This window comes from Lytechinus pictus, chromosome 1 (assembly GCF_037042905.1).
Source record: "Lytechinus pictus isolate F3 Inbred chromosome 1, Lp3.0, whole genome shotgun sequence".
In the NCBI taxonomy this organism is placed as follows: domain Eukaryota; kingdom Metazoa; phylum Echinodermata; class Echinoidea; order Temnopleuroida; family Toxopneustidae; genus Lytechinus; species Lytechinus pictus.
In genome coordinates, this window is record NC_087245.1 from 37,913,562 (window position 1) to 37,930,667 (window position 17,106).

The 17,106-nt window shown below is 34.4% G+C and overlaps 2 protein-coding genes across 3 annotated transcripts in view; one reads left to right on the forward strand and one right to left on the reverse strand.

The window, feature by feature from the left end:
• LOC129261061 (uncharacterized) overlaps positions 1 to 10,936 on the forward strand; it is a 23,870-nt gene extending 12,934 nt beyond the window's left edge. For both annotated transcript variants that reach the window (XM_064102118.1, XM_054899096.2), the window contains 7 exons: positions 1,126 to 1,209; positions 2,508 to 2,591; positions 3,648 to 3,705; positions 6,491 to 6,553; positions 7,636 to 7,823; positions 8,360 to 8,538; positions 9,025 to 10,936. In XM_064102118.1, coding sequence (XP_063958188.1) covers positions 1,126 to 1,209; positions 2,508 to 2,591; positions 3,648 to 3,705; positions 6,491 to 6,553; positions 7,636 to 7,823; positions 8,360 to 8,538; positions 9,025 to 9,297 — 929 coding nt within the window. In that variant the 3' untranslated portion in view covers positions 9,298 to 10,936. The remainder of the gene's footprint in view (positions 1 to 1,125; positions 1,210 to 2,507; positions 2,592 to 3,647; positions 3,706 to 6,490; positions 6,554 to 7,635; positions 7,824 to 8,359; positions 8,539 to 9,024) is intronic.
• LOC129261228 (uncharacterized) overlaps positions 9,015 to 17,106 on the reverse strand; it is a 20,192-nt gene continuing 12,100 nt past the window's right edge. Inside the window, exons 7-12 of the mRNA XM_054899288.2 lie at positions 16,316 to 16,480; positions 14,620 to 14,673; positions 13,282 to 13,386; positions 12,598 to 12,729; positions 12,132 to 12,182; positions 9,015 to 11,804 (exon numbers count right to left, since the gene is read on the reverse strand). Coding sequence (XP_054755263.2) covers positions 11,650 to 11,804; positions 12,132 to 12,182; positions 12,598 to 12,729; positions 13,282 to 13,386; positions 14,620 to 14,673; positions 16,316 to 16,480 — 662 coding nt within the window. The 3' untranslated portion in view covers positions 9,015 to 11,649. The remainder of the gene's footprint in view (positions 11,805 to 12,131; positions 12,183 to 12,597; positions 12,730 to 13,281; positions 13,387 to 14,619; positions 14,674 to 16,315; positions 16,481 to 17,106) is intronic.

Genomic DNA, 17,106 nt, shown 5'->3' on the forward strand with positions numbered 1-17,106 from the left:
AATTTTTGTGATATATCTGCTGCGCAAATTTTTTTGACCTCGCCGCTCACTGACTTTTTACTTTCAAGTCTCGCGCAAATTTTGAGACCAAATTTGTGACGCCCGGGTACGCGGTTACGACATTACGCAACATTATGTAAGTGCATGTCAGACCCAAAATTGCTCATAAACGTGATTTCATGTACAAATCCAATGCAAATTGTGTATTTGGCCAAAATTCGTAAATGTATCATTATTTCTACTTTTAATGATCAAACTTAATTAATTTTGCCTTGTTTAAGATTAGAATTAAGTCTGAAACGATTTCCATTTAAAAAACAATAAAAAACAAAAAGTAAAAAAACAAAGAAATACATAAGAAATTTAAAAAACAATAAAATACATAAGAAATCGGTCTTGGTACCAGAATTTTTTTCATTCACAATTGTTAGGAATGCTATAAAGAATATTTTCACCAAAAAATAGCATTCTAGGAGCTTTATTTAGTGAATCAGAGCAAAAAGTATGATTTCATGAATAATTTAACATAATTAATTCATATAAAATAAAAATATATGAATTCAGTGAAATTTACCAATGCAACTGCGTAGATTACGTCATTCTCTACCATCATGCAAATTTTTGTTGTGATCGCGCAATCCACGGCTGAGATCTTCCCCCCCCCCCCCCCCCCCGGGAATGACAAGAATCAGAATACCCCGGGAGATTGAGGGTTAAATTCAAGGTAAAATACTTAGTTGAATTCATGAAGTGAATGCCACAAATTCCATTGGCAACATCCTATCCTTACCAGTGTTTCATGGCAGACTCTGAGAAGTTGCGGGACATCATATATTTATTCCCTGAACAAAAATATTTTGGTGAAATCTTGCAAACTAACACTTGAGAAAACAAAACTAACAGAACAAACAAGTTTTTACTCAGTACTGGATTTCCCATACTAGTAAATGAAATAGTTATGAAATGTGTAAACATATAATTAACATAAGTGATGAAGTAAAGTTTTTTTTTTTCAGAAATAGAAAAGTGTGAATATTGGTTTTTACTGTGCCTTTAAATTTGAGCAAAACTTACATGAATTAACCTTTCCCATAAAAATCTTGTGTGGTCTTATTTATCCTGTAGCTACAGGTCTGTGCACAGTATTGAAGAGGGCAAAGGAAACTCATGAGAAGTGTCAAAAGGAGTTCCTGGATCTCGGCATTGAATGTAAGAGGACTTGACCCTATGCAAGATTGAGTTTCAAAGAACTGTGTACCGTATTTGTTATTGTATGTGCACCTAGTCCACAAGAAATTCATTGCACTTTAGCCCACAGTTGACAAAGAATTCAAACAAAGTCACATTATGAACTATTCATTTCAGTGTGGTCGACAGCCAATTCTTGACTACAAGGGCAAGGGGGGGTAAACTGGGTGCACGTCTACCCACTCGTTGAGGCAGAGGAGTTCTGACACTGGCGAAATTTGTACCCCTTCTGCTTTCAACATCTGATTTTCAAAACTTTAGTTCCACCTCCCTAGGATGTGCACCTCCCGATGCTCAAACTAGCCTACGCCTTTGATGCAAATTAAAAATAGCCCAAGCTGATTCGATCTGGAAATTATTTCTGTATATAAGAAAAGCAAAATTATGATCATTCGTACATGTAGATGTTATCAATCACAGATGATTTTTCTATGATGGAGAGATCATGTTTTCTGGTTGTCTGTCTATCCCTTTTTTGTTCTTGACCGTTTGACTGATCAACTTCAAGTTTGGATCAAGTATGTGAGAATAATCTGATTAAAAATAGGGGATCTGGGTCGAATGTGAAAGGTGACAGATGTCATTACATACCTAAAAATAACTCTTTCGTTCAATAACTGAAGAACTGTTTAGGGTATCAGGCATAGTGCATGTATGCTTATTGGAAAGGCAATGATCTATAATCTGATCAGAGGGGGGGGGGGAATTCTTGCGCACCTTCTGAGACCTGGTATATGATTTTGAAGTGACGCATAATTTATTGTCCCATGTCGGACCATTTGTAATAGGTCCATGGTCGGACCAACAATTGTTGTGTAGCAGATTTTTACATAGGGCTCTACAGAACTTTGTTGTAATTATATATTCCATATTTTCATTAAAAAAAATCATAATTTGGAGTACAAATAGATAGGAGGGATCTCACCGATTTCAATGGAATTTTGTGGACCAAGATCTTAGGGTAATAATAATTACTTCTTATTATGTGCTTTTTCAAAAGTTATAAAGTGCTGTACAAATTACAAAGCAAGTACAATCAGTAAAACCTTAAATAATACTACACAAAATGAAACACTACTTGCAATATGTTAAAACAAATAAGATTTAAGCATCTTAAACACATCAATAGAAGGAAATTGTCTAAGTTAATGGGGTAATCTAAGCCCCATCTCCCCCCTCCCCAGAATCAGGGAGGTGCTCAAAAAGCTCAGTCAAGTAAAGGTTCATTAGTAAAACTTTATTTGCCTCATTTTATATAGATGGGATCACTGAGAATGATGTTGAGCAATGGCTAGAGACCAGAGTAGCTGAGGAAAGACAGACACTCAACATAAGCAACACTGGTGAGTTTGTAGATAATGAAGATGTGTGATCTGATTTAACCCTAGAATCAGGTAGAACTTAATGAGATGCTGGTATACCAAACTTCTACACAGGTTTTTTAAATTTTGTTGTGTCAGTAAAAATGGTGTATTCATTTGTACAGGCCATTCCTTGCTATTTGTGTACACCATTTTCTACTTCCAACATTTTCACATTTTTTTGTATGTGTGTGTGTGTGTTATATTATATGTTTGTTTTTACATTTTTGTTTAGTAACATGGTTTAACACCAGTACTGGTTTAATATGACCAGCAAAATTTTTCCTTTATGTTTTCTGGAAAAGCTCAAAAGGGTACACATAACTCAGAAATTCTAAAATTTGTTGTGTAAATTATCTATGTGAAATTTTCAGGGGGGGGGGGGAGGTTCGCTACTTCCATTGACAAATGGGTACCATGCATGAACATGGGGTTTCGAAAAGTACCCACAACAAGTATTTTCCATATTCTGAAAATGCACCCCTTACAAGTATTGGCATATGAAACCCTATCCTTAGCAAGTATTGGAAACAAAACGATACCCTCGGCAAGTATTCCCCGAATCCAACCCCTAAACAAGCACAATGATATCTTAATTGTTATGTCACGGACGTCAGCCTTACCTTTACTTTCATTGCATTTTGTACCACCCCACACACCTTGCTCTAATTGGACCCTAAATAAGCATGTATTGTTGAGGCAAAAGTATATCCTTTATAAAGTATTTTTAAACCCTTGCAAATTGGACCGTAAACACGTTTTCCCTACCGAAATATATACCCTTTTTTCATTATTTTAGTGTTATTGACACACTATGGTAACATGCCCTATCTTGAAAAAGAGATCCTTTTTACATGTTTTTTGGTCACGCATAATATCCACTCTTCAATGGAAGTGCCCCCTCCCCTGGAAATTATATGGTTATTATTATGGGATTCTACTTTTCTAGAGTGCTAGTGTTTGAATTGGCTTAAGTAATTTACTTTTAATAATTGTATGAAATTCAAATTTCTCATTTTTCTCTTATTCATCACAAAGATCACAAAAAGTGGCAGCATGGCTATTGTGAGAAAGTTGCCCATTATGAGGATACAAGGTATGTACCAGGCAGCATCACCCTTTATGTGCTTTAAAATTGAAATAAAGCCCTATTTTTGCATGCTTTCAAGGACAATTTTTACAAATCTACCCACCCCCTTCTTGGGTTGAAAGACAAGGCAAAATCTAATTCAAAATATGCCCTTTTCTTACCTACTCAAGAGATGTTTAAAAAATAAAAATAAAATGCACATGGAAACATTTAAAGGGGAAGTTTGCCCTGAATAAAAGTCTATTGAACAGTGCGTATCAAAAAAGTTTACACTTAGAAAAAATCCTGTAAAATTATACATTTGAAATATCCTGAAGATATTTCCACATTTAAACATTGGTACAGATCCATTGAAGCAAATGACATATAACTGTATAAAAATATTTCCGTTTGAGTGAACACCACTTACTATTGGAAAGTTAGTGAAAAATGATTTGCGCAGAACTTTGAAAGAGTTATGCGAATAAAAGTAGACCTTAATCATAAAGAACACGTGGCATTTAGCTAGTAAAATTGATTTCAAGATATCTTTTACCTTTCTTAACTTGTTTCCTTGCCCAAAGCTTTTCAAAGAGTGCATTGCGCCCCACCCCACTCCACACACAGAGGCCATCGTGACGATATTTGCTTTACACTGAGCTGTGATTTACATGAAATGGCTTAGGCTTGATTATCATTTTGTTAATCATTGTCAAGCTTGGGAAAAGTGTGGAGAAACAAGTATTAAATGAAAAATGATATTTAAACCCACTTTAAATGATAAAAACTTTTCGAAAACATGCTGGAGATGTCTGATATAAACTTTTGTTCGGATCCAGTTATGTCCTCGGATCCATCTGGAACAAAATGGGTAAAGGATGTGATTACCAAGTGTTGAAATTTCAATTTGGGTGGCAAAATCGTTACAAAATGCAGGGTAAGTTTGATTTTGCCCTTTCCCCTTGACACAACGAGAAAACAAGCATTTCTGCGCAAACTGATTTCTGCGAGCTTTACAAAAATGGACAGTGCTCACTCAAGTGTAACATTCTGTCAAAACTTTTACTTTCATTGGATAGATGAGACCCAAACCAAAGATCATATGTGAAAAAATTACCCACATGTTGTATATTTTTTTATTCCCAGGGCTTTTTCAAAGTTTAAACTCTTTTTGATACGCACTGTATAAATAGCAGAAAATATAAAAAATGTTGGTGAATGTTTGAGGAAAATCCAATAAAGATTAAGAAAGTAGTTAAAACTTAAAGTTTTGGATTTGTGACATCATAAACGAGCAGCTCCCGTATATGTTATAAAGTGCATTTATTTCATTTTTTTAATAGTTTGTGACAATTTACTTTGGGTATCTTTTTCAATAGAACGGGGGGCCGTTTCATAAAGCTGTTCGTAAGTTAGGAGCGACTTTAAGAACGACTGGTGATCCTTTCTTGCGCGCTAAATCATCGCCAATCATGCAATGGTGTGTACCATTTACTACAAGAAAGGATCACCAGTCGTTCTTAAAATCGCTCTTAACTTACGAACAGCTTTATGAAACACCCGCCTGGTGTGAAATGATTTGTCTATTGATATACCGAATGTACAGTAAAAACTATTTTCAATTTTTTATGAAAATGAAAATAAATCTTTTTTACATTCGATTTTTAGAAAATCTTCTTGCATACGACGTCCCATATCAAATAGGGCCTACTAATAATTTAAATTCTAATAATTCTTCCTAGAATGACCGGTGAATCTTTCTTGTGGTAAATGGTATACACCAAAAAGTTCAATGGTGATGTTTTAGGGCATAAGAAAGGACCACCAGTCATTCTTAACCCTATCCAAGCAATTATACAGTTTTGTAGATTATGTCCCAGACAACCTGCCTGCCGATATTCGGCGCGGTTACTGGCCGAGATCTCAAGGGAGGAACCCCCCGGCCATATGAACTCCCAAAATACCCCGGCCTAGATAGGGTTAAAAGTCAATCTTAAAAACTGTCGAACAGCTTTATGAAACACCTCCAGCACTCTGCACCAAAGTCAAGTTTATATAATGTATAGTAGCCTCATCTTCACAAGTGTCAACTTGCAACTTTGCATTTATAATTTACTATCCTTGTACTGTACATCTCAAAATACCCCGGCCTAGATAGGGTTAAAAGTCAATCTTAAAAACTGTCGAACAGCTTTATGAAACACCTCCAGCACTCTGCACCAAAGTCAAGTTTATATAATGTATAGTAGCCTCATCTTCACAAGTGTCAACTTGCAACTTTGCATTTATAATTTACTATCCTTGTACTGTACATCTCCTGCATGCTGAATCATTGTTTCTACTAGAAAGAAATTTTTCATAATTTTTACAAATCGGGTTCAATGAAAGTTTATGGTATAGTACCATCTAAATCATTTCCTTGGGTTGAAAAATTGGTTTGTGGGGCAATAATACACACTCCAAGCCTCATTATCTCGACTAAGTCGTTTATAATTCATTATATGGAAAAGATTGTGCCATCAATATGAGATAAGCACACCATCAATAGACAATTCTTACAGAAAAGATTAAAATGTAGGTGATGGAAACTTCAACCTACTCCCAGGCGTCAAATGAAACTCGCTGACCAGAGCCCTTGCTGGCTAAAATGATGTCATCTGAAAACCTCAACTAAGTTTAATAACTTTTCATGAATGAATATGCAATGCTACGTACACTGGATGAATATACAAAAGATGAAAATGAATGAATAAATGATTGGTGATTTGATGGAAATGCATCACATTTGATTGTTTTGATTGCAATTCTACAGATGTGATATGGCGAATGCCAAAACAGATGAGGCTGCCCGAGACTTGAGGCAAGAACTAGCAAGGTAAGAAGCATGTAATATATATATATATAGAGAGAGAGAGAAAGACTAGTAAAAATCATTGTGGACTGTTGTTATTCAATGCCACACACATGTAAGTACATAAAAACCTATTTTAGTGGTGTATTTTACAGTGAGAACATGAAAGCTTAACATACAATAGTGTTCAGATTGTACTATTGCACACAATTAAAAACCAATGAAAATTCCTGCGTAACATACCATTATGCTTATGAATCATTGTGTTACGCTGACTTTACCTTTATGCTACATTCCTTCCAGGCATTTACATTTTATTTCACCAGATATCATGAATGGCATATCACATGTTCTCATACACATGCCTTAATATACCATGTGGACATTGCAGACTATTTCATTCCCATGCCATCTTTTTCTTGCTACCAGTACTAGGTCCCAGCTTTGAAAAAAATATTCAAAACAATACAGATCAAATAGATAAAAGACCACCGCACACCTTACGACCTGACTTTTCTACAACACAGCTTTTGTCAGCTTGACAGTCGCAGACCGGTCAGAGTCAAATCGCAAGGAAAATTGTAAAGAATTGACATGTTGAATCCTTACACATGGATCGCTAGCTCAATTTCCAGCCAATCGGACAGCAGAGTCGCACTAAAATACCGACGTATATATGATATGCAACGCACATACGCAGTACTATTAAAGCGTCATTATCTCTGTTGCAATGGCAAAAAGCGCATGCGTGAGTCGCAGAGTAACATAGTCGGATTGCAAAGTGTTTGGTGTTGAGGCTTATGAATACCTTGCGATTCATTTTCCTTCACTCAGTTGCAGACCAGTCGTAGACCAGTCGGGTCGTAAAGTGTGTGGTGGTCTAAGAAGTACAGTCTAATGTGAATACAGAGATAATGTATGTCTGGAAATCACTCAATAAAAGATAATTGTTCTGAAGTATTTTGGGCATTTCAAAACATTTATTTTTATTCTTAGATAAGTAATTTATAGCTTACATCTATCAATCTTGTTATGATCCTACTTCTCTTGCAAATATCAAAGCTGTGAGTTAAAAAAAAATAAAACATTTGATGTAATACATGTAGAATTGACACTCGGCTGTTGAAAATGGAGAGGAAACATGGTGTCCCAAAGCGATGGACGACCAGTGATTCAATCTATGTAGAGTTCATCACAGAGGTCCATAATGAAGAAAGAAAGAGACTGCTAATTGAGACAAGACGCCAGGCCATGGACAAGATATACCTCGGAGAACTGATGAGGAAATATGGTCGTAAGTTTTTTTTTATTTTGACCCTAAAAACGATGGTAGTAGGCATCTTTTGAGATCAAATTTAAGATGCCCAGGTATGATTTTAAAATTGTGCAACATTGCATTAGTGCATGCTCCAAAATGTGATTTTGTATACAAGGTCAACATAAATTGAGATATTTCATCTTATTATTGAAGATATGATTATTTTTACCTTCATCAGCTGAAATTAATTTATCTTAGGATAGTTATGCTTCAAAAAGGTTCTACTATAAATTTGGTTAAAAAACAAAAAAAACAAAAGGTCCAAGAACCGAAATACATAAGGAATTCATAAAACATTAAAATAAATGAGAAATTGATTGATAAGACTTGAAAGGATAGAAGTTGCTGAACGGCGCCATCAACAACTCTCCGCCAGAATGGTCACAAAAAATGTCAAGATGGCTAGATTCAACCTTCCCCCAAGGTGTTTAAGGATTAGTACTGATTTTCATTCTGTACCTATGCAACCTTCTGACTAATTCAGCATTCCTACTGTTCCTTTTATTGTGAAGGTGGACAAGCAATTGCCAATAGGCTCAAACGACAAAGTTGGAAGGTGAATACCCAGATGAAAGAGAAACTGAAAAAATACAACCAGAAGTGGAATAAGCGAGGCTTCTCCTTGTCATTTGAGCAGGTAGCCCAACCAGACGATGCTATTTATAATCAGCACCTGCTTCCTGCCTGTGAGGTAGTAAATCAAAATCTTTAATTCCATGTTTCCTTAAAACTTCTTAATTTTAGGTATTACATCTACATATTGTCTACCTATCTAATCATTGGTCTGTTGAGGAGTGTCAGAACTTTGATGTCTATGCTTCCTCAATTTTTTTTCCCAAATAATGCAAACACAAGAATCCAATGGTCCCTTTGGATCAATTACTGTATGAGACATATTTTAATTTATGTTTCTGTTTTCAACACTTATTTACTTTTCTTATGTGATTGGTTATAAAGGAAATGTCATTCCAGTTATAGAAGTAATTTAAAAAAGTTCCTTTGATGCTATAGAAAAGGTCATTGTAAGGCTATATACTGTGTGCCGGAAGTTGACCTGCGTTTCAGAATTATGTGCAGAGAACCTCCTTTCAATGGTTTAAATTTCATTGTGTTGATGACCAGTATAGCCTCATTATTATCAAATATAAGATTTTTTATTTTTTGTTTGATTGATCAGAAACCGGGAATTCCAACAGTCGTGTTTGAGAGAGCGGATTCTTTGCTGAAAAGAATACAGCGGAGTTATGAGGAGGTCAACCTGACAAAGCTGGAGATGAAGCATATGATCATGTGGCAAGACCAGCAAGAACAGCTCCTCCTAGACAGGATTGGAAACTTGTGTCTCACAGATAAATATGACATGGGTCTGTCAATAATCTTGTGGGGCAAGGTAAAGGAAATTAGAGAAAGGACATCTTCTTGCCGAGCACTGTTCAGTGATTATCTTTAACCCGTTTTTTTTAATAGAATAAGGAAAATTGTTCCTTTAAATATTCTTCTTAAACTGCATAATATATTGACTATTGAAATATAGTATGGGGAGATTGTGCAAAGACATCACTCACTCACTTTTTTTTGTATTGTATTTTCTAATTATTCTAATTTCCTCCTCGGTGTCCTGTGAAACAAAGTTTTATTCCTCCCTGAACATGCCGAATTACCATTGTTTTACATTTTATGGTTCAGTCAAGTTGGTTCTTATTGTAACATCAGTAAAAATTTAAATATTGTATAATTCAAAAAATGAAAAGCAAAAGAAAATGGTGAGTAGGGGAAATCATTGGCTTTCTCATTTGCATATTGTAGCCGAACCGACTTTCTCTCCTGATGAGCTGGTTCGTTTCGGCTGCATTTTCGGACCCATGTCATATATATCTTTCAGACACAAGTTTCCGTCTTTTTCACTTCTGACTCTTTGCTCCTTCTCGGTAGCTTAGATTATATCTCATGGATTTCAACATCTCCGTCATTCTGTATCTCCATTATCTCAGTTATTCCAGTATTCAGTGTCTCCGTAATTTCAGTATTTTGGTATCTCAGTAATTTCAGTATCCTCACTCATCTCAGTATCCTCAGTAATCTCAGTATTTTCAGTATATCGTCAAATTCAGTATTTTCCGTATATCAGTAAAGTCAGTGTTTTCACTCCTTCTCTAGTCAGTACTTCTGCTTTTCCGACCATGTATACTTGTAGCACCATACAACAAAGCAGGAAGCAAAGCATTCAGTTATTATAACTTTACTGAAAAAATCATGCTCATCCTGTCGCAGCAGGTTCCAATAAAAATTAAACAGAGTTTCGTTCAGAAATCTCTTACTGCCAAGCTTATTGCTTGGCTCATAATCGAGCATGAAGCTCGATTATGGTCAACGATTGAGGAGGGAGATTGTCAGGCTATAAAATTTAATCTTTTAAAAACAGTTAGGATCATAAAATAAATATTTTTCAACAACAGCAATGGTAATTATCACTACTATTCATACGGGAACAGTGAAGAACAATCAAAGATAAATATCTAAAATAATCATACAGCTGTAAACATTGTTATTTCTCAGTAAATAGTGCTTAAATACTTTTAAAGAAAATACATAAATGATTACAAACGATTACTAAATTTCCCTATGCAACTATATACATGGATTAAAAATTATTCTACGCTCTTCACTGTTACGAAACCATGCTGAACATTAAACAAACCTTTCATTTCATTACAATATCACTCGGTTTTGCATATAACTGCTCTGCCAAAAATATGATATTCTTTGAAATGTCATAACTTTCTTATTTTACATCCGATTTAGATTAGATTTTCAGCGTTGTCCTTGTTTGCATTTTTCTCTATTCATTCAAAGTATTGATTTTCTGGGGTGGAGTTGACCTTTAACAATTTTTGATAAGCCACAGATTGAATTTTTTTTTTATTACTTCAAAAAACATACTTCCAATTTTCATAGAAAATTGTTTTGTTTGTATTAAAAATTTATGTAAATTTGCAACCGGTCAAATTTTTTCGATTGATAAATGCTATATTGTAATTTTTTAAGAACCATAATTATGCCGGAACAAAGTTATGGAACAAAATGCCCCCAAAATTGACATATGCCCAACCTTGATTAAAACATAAAGAAATATATGCCTTTACACCTCCCTTTTTGTTGGGATGGGTCTGGTCGTCTTTTTGTTTTTCTACAATATTTCTGAATTGCGTGTGTGTGTTTTACATTATAATTAGGTTATTATATACATATAGTGCAATAACCTTTGCGAATAAGCCTGATAGGCCTTTAGCCTCTTTCAATTCCCACCACTTTATGATTTCAAACTGTAAATGTTTCATTTTAATGTTTAATTGTTGTCTAGGCTATATCTATCTGCATATGAATTTGTTTTTCTAATGAGATATGGAATAACTTTGAATTTGAATATGCCAGGTATGTGATTTTTGTAATTCATATTCAAATTCTGAAGTGATTTTTTAAAAGCTTATCTATTTTTGAGGAAAAGGAGTGAAAGGCCGATGCCAGTATTTTGTATGTTATCAATATATTGGCAATGAAAGGACCAAATGTAAACGATCATTTGAAAGAAAAAGTGAGATTATGAACACAAAGTTGTCTTTACTGCAAATAATGCAGAGTTCTTTCATTGTTTTATTTTTAAATTTGTGTACAGGAAATACTGGGTGTATCAGAAAAAAATAGAAAACCAGACTCGTATATCTTTTGCTGGAAAAAATGAAATCATTGACAACAATCAAATCTTATAGAACAGCATCAAATTAGCGACAGAATTATGTAATTATTAAGGATTTTCCTTTGGTTGAAAACTGTCCACTAGCGCCTTGGGCAGGTTCTCACAAGGTTCCCACGTTGCCGCTGACAGAGGAAACCCTCTCCATTGCACTTTATACCTGTTGCCATTTTTCTCCAGAAGTTTTTCAACGTAGTACATCTTTTCTGTTGAAGAAAAGATAGTCCTTGATCAGTCAATTATTTCTAAAATTAGCATCATTAATGTGACTGTGCTTTGCCTCAAAATAAAAAAGAACAGCATGGTAAAGGGTATATAGATATGTGTATCTAGCTTTTCCCAAGTCTGATATAAATTTGTAGTCATAAGAAATATATGTTGCATGATCTATCCTGCAGGAAACTGATGACCTGGGATGAAATGACTCGCTTTATGGATAATTTAATATTGCGATTTCAAACAGACCAGTAATGCTGATTCCATTGAATCAATTGTGACATAGTATTTTACTTTCAAACTCATTATTACATTACCTTTTCTTTTCATTTTTGTTCTTTTTGATTTTTGCTTTTGCTGCAGAGTATCTGAAAGATAAATATAGAAGCAAATAAATATGTTAAAGAAACCATAGCAATACAGCACTTTTCTCATGCATCTGGCAGAACAAACTCCTTTTGAAATCTGTATCATATGTCCAAAAATATCATCTGAACTAGATAAAAGAAATAATTTAAATGAAAACTTTTCAAGTACATGTATGAAATATCTCTTGTTCGCATTGCCAATGGGAAAATCTCCATGGCATTCTTTCATTGATATGTTTATTTAATTTTTATAATTTTTCTGGAATATACAATTCATGTAGTTCGAAAGATTTCTCCTTCAAATCAAGTCAAATAAGCTGCATTTCCTTTTAAATGTAAACCTGAGTTTACATACAAGGATAATGAGGTATACACTTTTTTTACAAGCACATGAAAGTAATGATATTATAATTGCCTTGCCGAACGTTGCTAGACTTGACAGGGATAACGGCATGGGTAACGGAATGAGTGACAACAGGGATATCTGGAGGATTGGTAGTGCATGGCAAATTATCTGGCCTGTTTGGTTGCGTGATGGACTTGAGATCTATAAAATTTCAAAAATAACAAATACAAATAACTATTCAACTACTTTGAAATTATATGTACAACAATTGTCTAAAAAATAAATGCTTCATAAATATGAAGTTGCTGCCAAGAAAGGAATTTTCAAAGTAACAAAATTCAGTTCAACCACAATATGTGAATGTACAAGGGGTGGAGATTAAAAGTTTTTATAATATAATTCATGAGTCTGACTTATCTATTCATTGCTTAGAAGCTTCAAAATTAGGACTATTGTTTCAATCACTGCATGATCTCAACCAAACAGCAGTTTCCCTCTACTGATTGTACCCTCTTTGCAATACATGTAAATAATCTCAAAACATGACATTTAATTGTAGACAATTCCATATGAGACGTTTCATTACTTGCAAGCTAGGCTACGATTTCATGAATTTACATCTTTTCGCAAAGGAGGCCCAGGAATGAAATGAAAAAAAGTGCTTTTACAATATTGGAACTTAATACTGATATCTTCTAAAAGGTCCTATGTTCTCACTAATTAAACTTAGGCCTATTTATCTCGTTTTTTTACCAGCAAGTGGGGCATCATCACTGTCACTCTCATCTATGTCTGCTAGGGGGATTGCTTCTGGTGAAAGAGGGGTGGCTTCATTTGTGGCCTCTTGAGTGGCCTGACCTGTTTAAAATGGAAAAAGAAATGATTAATAGCATTGTACAATTTACCATTCATCCCCAATTGTCTACTGAACATGGCATATCTGCATGTCCTTTCTTGATTCCTGCAACATTAAGTTTATTTTGTTAATAAAGGAATTGGTACCCGTTTCCTACAGCAATGTAGTTCATGTACAATTCTAGAGTGTGAATGAGACAATTCATCAATGGGTGATCTACTTATCATAATTTTGTATTTTCCTTACATATTACCATTCACTATAAAGAACGAATGACTTTCTGAGATATGACAATAGTGTTTTAGATTTGGGATGGTAAATTCCATAAACTTAAGCATTTAAGTCTATTATGTATTTTAGGGTTTTGTCTTATTTGCCTTAGTCATATTCCAAACATGTAATACATTTTCTGAATGTTCAGAAAACAAAAAAGAAATGTCAAAATGTTTTTATGACATGATGCAATTGCAGCAGCAAATTGGGGGAAAATAACTACACATAAAAATGGACCATAAGCCCTACATGTCCTGTATGTATTATGCATACAAAGTGTTATTTTCAGTTTTGAGGTTTATTTTTAACACTTTGTAATGTCATGACTTTTTATTACACATGTGTGACACTGTTTAAAATAGATCTAATTATTTTTTTATGAAATCAATTAATGCTTTTTGTTTTACTTTGTGGGTCATAATGAGCTTGGTGTAATAGCAGCAGACAAACTAAGCCACTCGGTAGAAAGCCTACAGTGAGTGTTGAAGTTAACGTTTGGGCTGTTCATACTGTTAAAAATTGGTGTACACAAAAGTCCTAGTTAATACAAAATTCAGAGTTAGGCGTAATTAAAATAACATAATTTGGCTGAAAATGTTACATTAGCCAAAAGATAGGGAAAACTGCTAAAATTTCAGGCTTAGTTTTTGGAAAATGGACACAGATGCATCATCAGCAAGTGAATGAATATGAATGTTTCAAGAGTTTATTAATATTCACAGCCTTTGTTCTATTGGGAATCCTCGTGGACTTTGTTCCTTATTCATCTTTTTCATGAACAAGAGTTGGGTTTTCACTTCCCTGATAAAAGTAGCTGTTTCTTAGAATTTGGTTTTAGTTAAAAGATTATACTTTTTAAACAAATAATTTCTATTCCTGTATGCAGATCTGGCAATTGAACACACTTGGAGTTGTACAGTTCACATTTTTTTTGTAAATTTAAGTTGAATTTGAGGCATTACCTTGAACTACATCCATTTCAATTTCCTTGGTGGCTTCCTCTACAACTTGTTTTGCTACAGAAATAAAAGGTAAATGAACATACAATTGTAATAATATCAATTATAAAAATAACAATTAACAGGGGGAAAAATCAAAGGTCTAGTTCAGTTAAACTTATTAAACTAGGAATTTTGGTGTACAGTTTAATACAGAGATGATCATGAATATGAAAGAACATATCACTACTGTTTGTAAATCGGCATATAACATGGTCTGTAACATTTGTTGTATCCAAAAATATTTAGATATGGATGTTACAAAAGAGATTGTTCATGCATGCATCATTAGCAAATTGGATTACTGTAATAGTCTACTATATGGGATCCCTGACTCAAATATTGAAATTGGAGAGGGTGTAAAACACAGGTCTGCGCAAGGCTTATGTTTGTTTGTACGAAATACACACGCATCACACCAATACTAAAAACTTACATTGGTTGCCAATACGGCATAGAATATCATTAAAAGTCTTACTCATTGTCTACAAATTAAGCACTTCTTGGTCAAGCTCCTGGCTACATTATTGTACAGAATTAAGTATTAAGGTTTAAAACCAGTAACCATGGTTGCAATTTGCGCAGTTCATCGGATCCTCTGCTTTTACAGATTCCATCCTTCAAAACAAAAGTAACGCTAGGTGATCAAGCATTTGCTTGTGTAGCCGCCAAGCTCTGGAATAGCTTACCCTTGGAAGTTAGGAAAGCACCATCCGTAAACAACTTTAAATCAAAGCTCAAAACACATCTATATAATTAATAACAAGCATTTTAGGAGACCTATATGGAGCAGTAGAATATATACTTAATGGAATAGTTATTTTTATTATTATTTGTTTGGCGTCACCTGTGCCTGAGGGTAATGTATATACATTCATGTTGTCATTCCTTCAGAGATCAAATGACGTCTCTTGAGGGGATATTTTTTAGCTAAGCTGCATTTAGAAGACGAGTAACTTTGCAACAATTGAAGAAATTGAACTTTTTACATTTTATATCATAATAAAAAATATTAGTCATATCATTGAGTGGGTTGAGAGAAAGTACGGGTGAAAATAAGTAACATTTCATAAAAATAAAGGACTTTAGATTGAGCTGTGGATACATTTATGTAAGGTGCAATATGGCAACAGAAATTGCCATATTTCTAGTTATTTTTTTATTTTCGATAGTTTCGCTCGTGTCTTGTCACCGAACTTGCTCGATATCTGAATTATTGGATTAAGAAATTTTCGTTTTTATTTTTAATTGGAATATAGTGTTGTCAGCATTACTATGATTTTAGATGAATTTTCTTCCACTACTGTGTATCTGGAGACCTTGTCAGCGAATACTCAGAGTACTCCCAGTGCAAACCATCTTTGCCTTGTTTTGTTAAAAGCTGATGACCGAGATATACATTAGGTTTTCTATGGCCTTTTATCTCTGACTTTTTATACTTCTGGCTATTGTAAAATATACGTTTTACATATTGTAAAATATCAGTTTTACATTCCCCCCCCCCCCTCTTTATTCGACATATCACATGTTTGGCATTTTTGCCTCGATCTGGTGATTCTATGACTTTAGATTATCTCATTACTTCAAACTGAGAAATTATGTAAAATGACGTACATACATGCATGAATCACATTCAACATTTGTTTAAATGATTACCTACCAGAAAATTTTATTGAAGACATATTATTCATCAATGACACCAGTGTCTTCTTATCGTACAGGCAAGTTCTTTTCAACTCGACCCCATGTGGCAACCCCTCTACAGAAAAAGTGTCCATCTTTGTATATGGCACTGTCCTTCTCTTGCATCCTGGAATTCCTTCAACTGGAGTGGACAACATGACGTGTACACATTTAGCAGTAAACATGAAGAAAATTCTATACTGAATGATTAATGCACAATGTATACAATCAAATCTGCATTCGTGTGGGGGGTATGTGCTGTGAAGATCCCAATTTCCTATACAATGACCTCTGTGACCTTGACATTGATCCAAAATCAACTCAGATCGTTGTCACTCCAATATGCATTCATGCATCAAGTTTAATACCTCAAACAGTTTTTCAGTTATTGATCGCAAGAACAAGATGTTTTCAGACAATGACATGTGACCTTTGACCTTGATACCTAAAAAACTAATCAGATTATTGTCTATCCAATATGTCTATGATCCAAGTTCGAAATTGATAACAGTTGCCAGTATATATGACACATTGTCATGTGTATAATGATCTCTGAACCCTTTGACATTTGACAGTGATGCCTTTAGAACTAATCATATCATTATCCCTCCTAAATACAAATACGATTATGATGTCAATTGGGGTTCATCTGTAAGATGGTTATTGCAAGAAAGAAAATGCAATGGGAAAAAACAGATGGACAACCCCAAACCATATTCCTCCGGCAACCACCTACAGTGTATGTCTGCATGAATAGGAAAAAATATT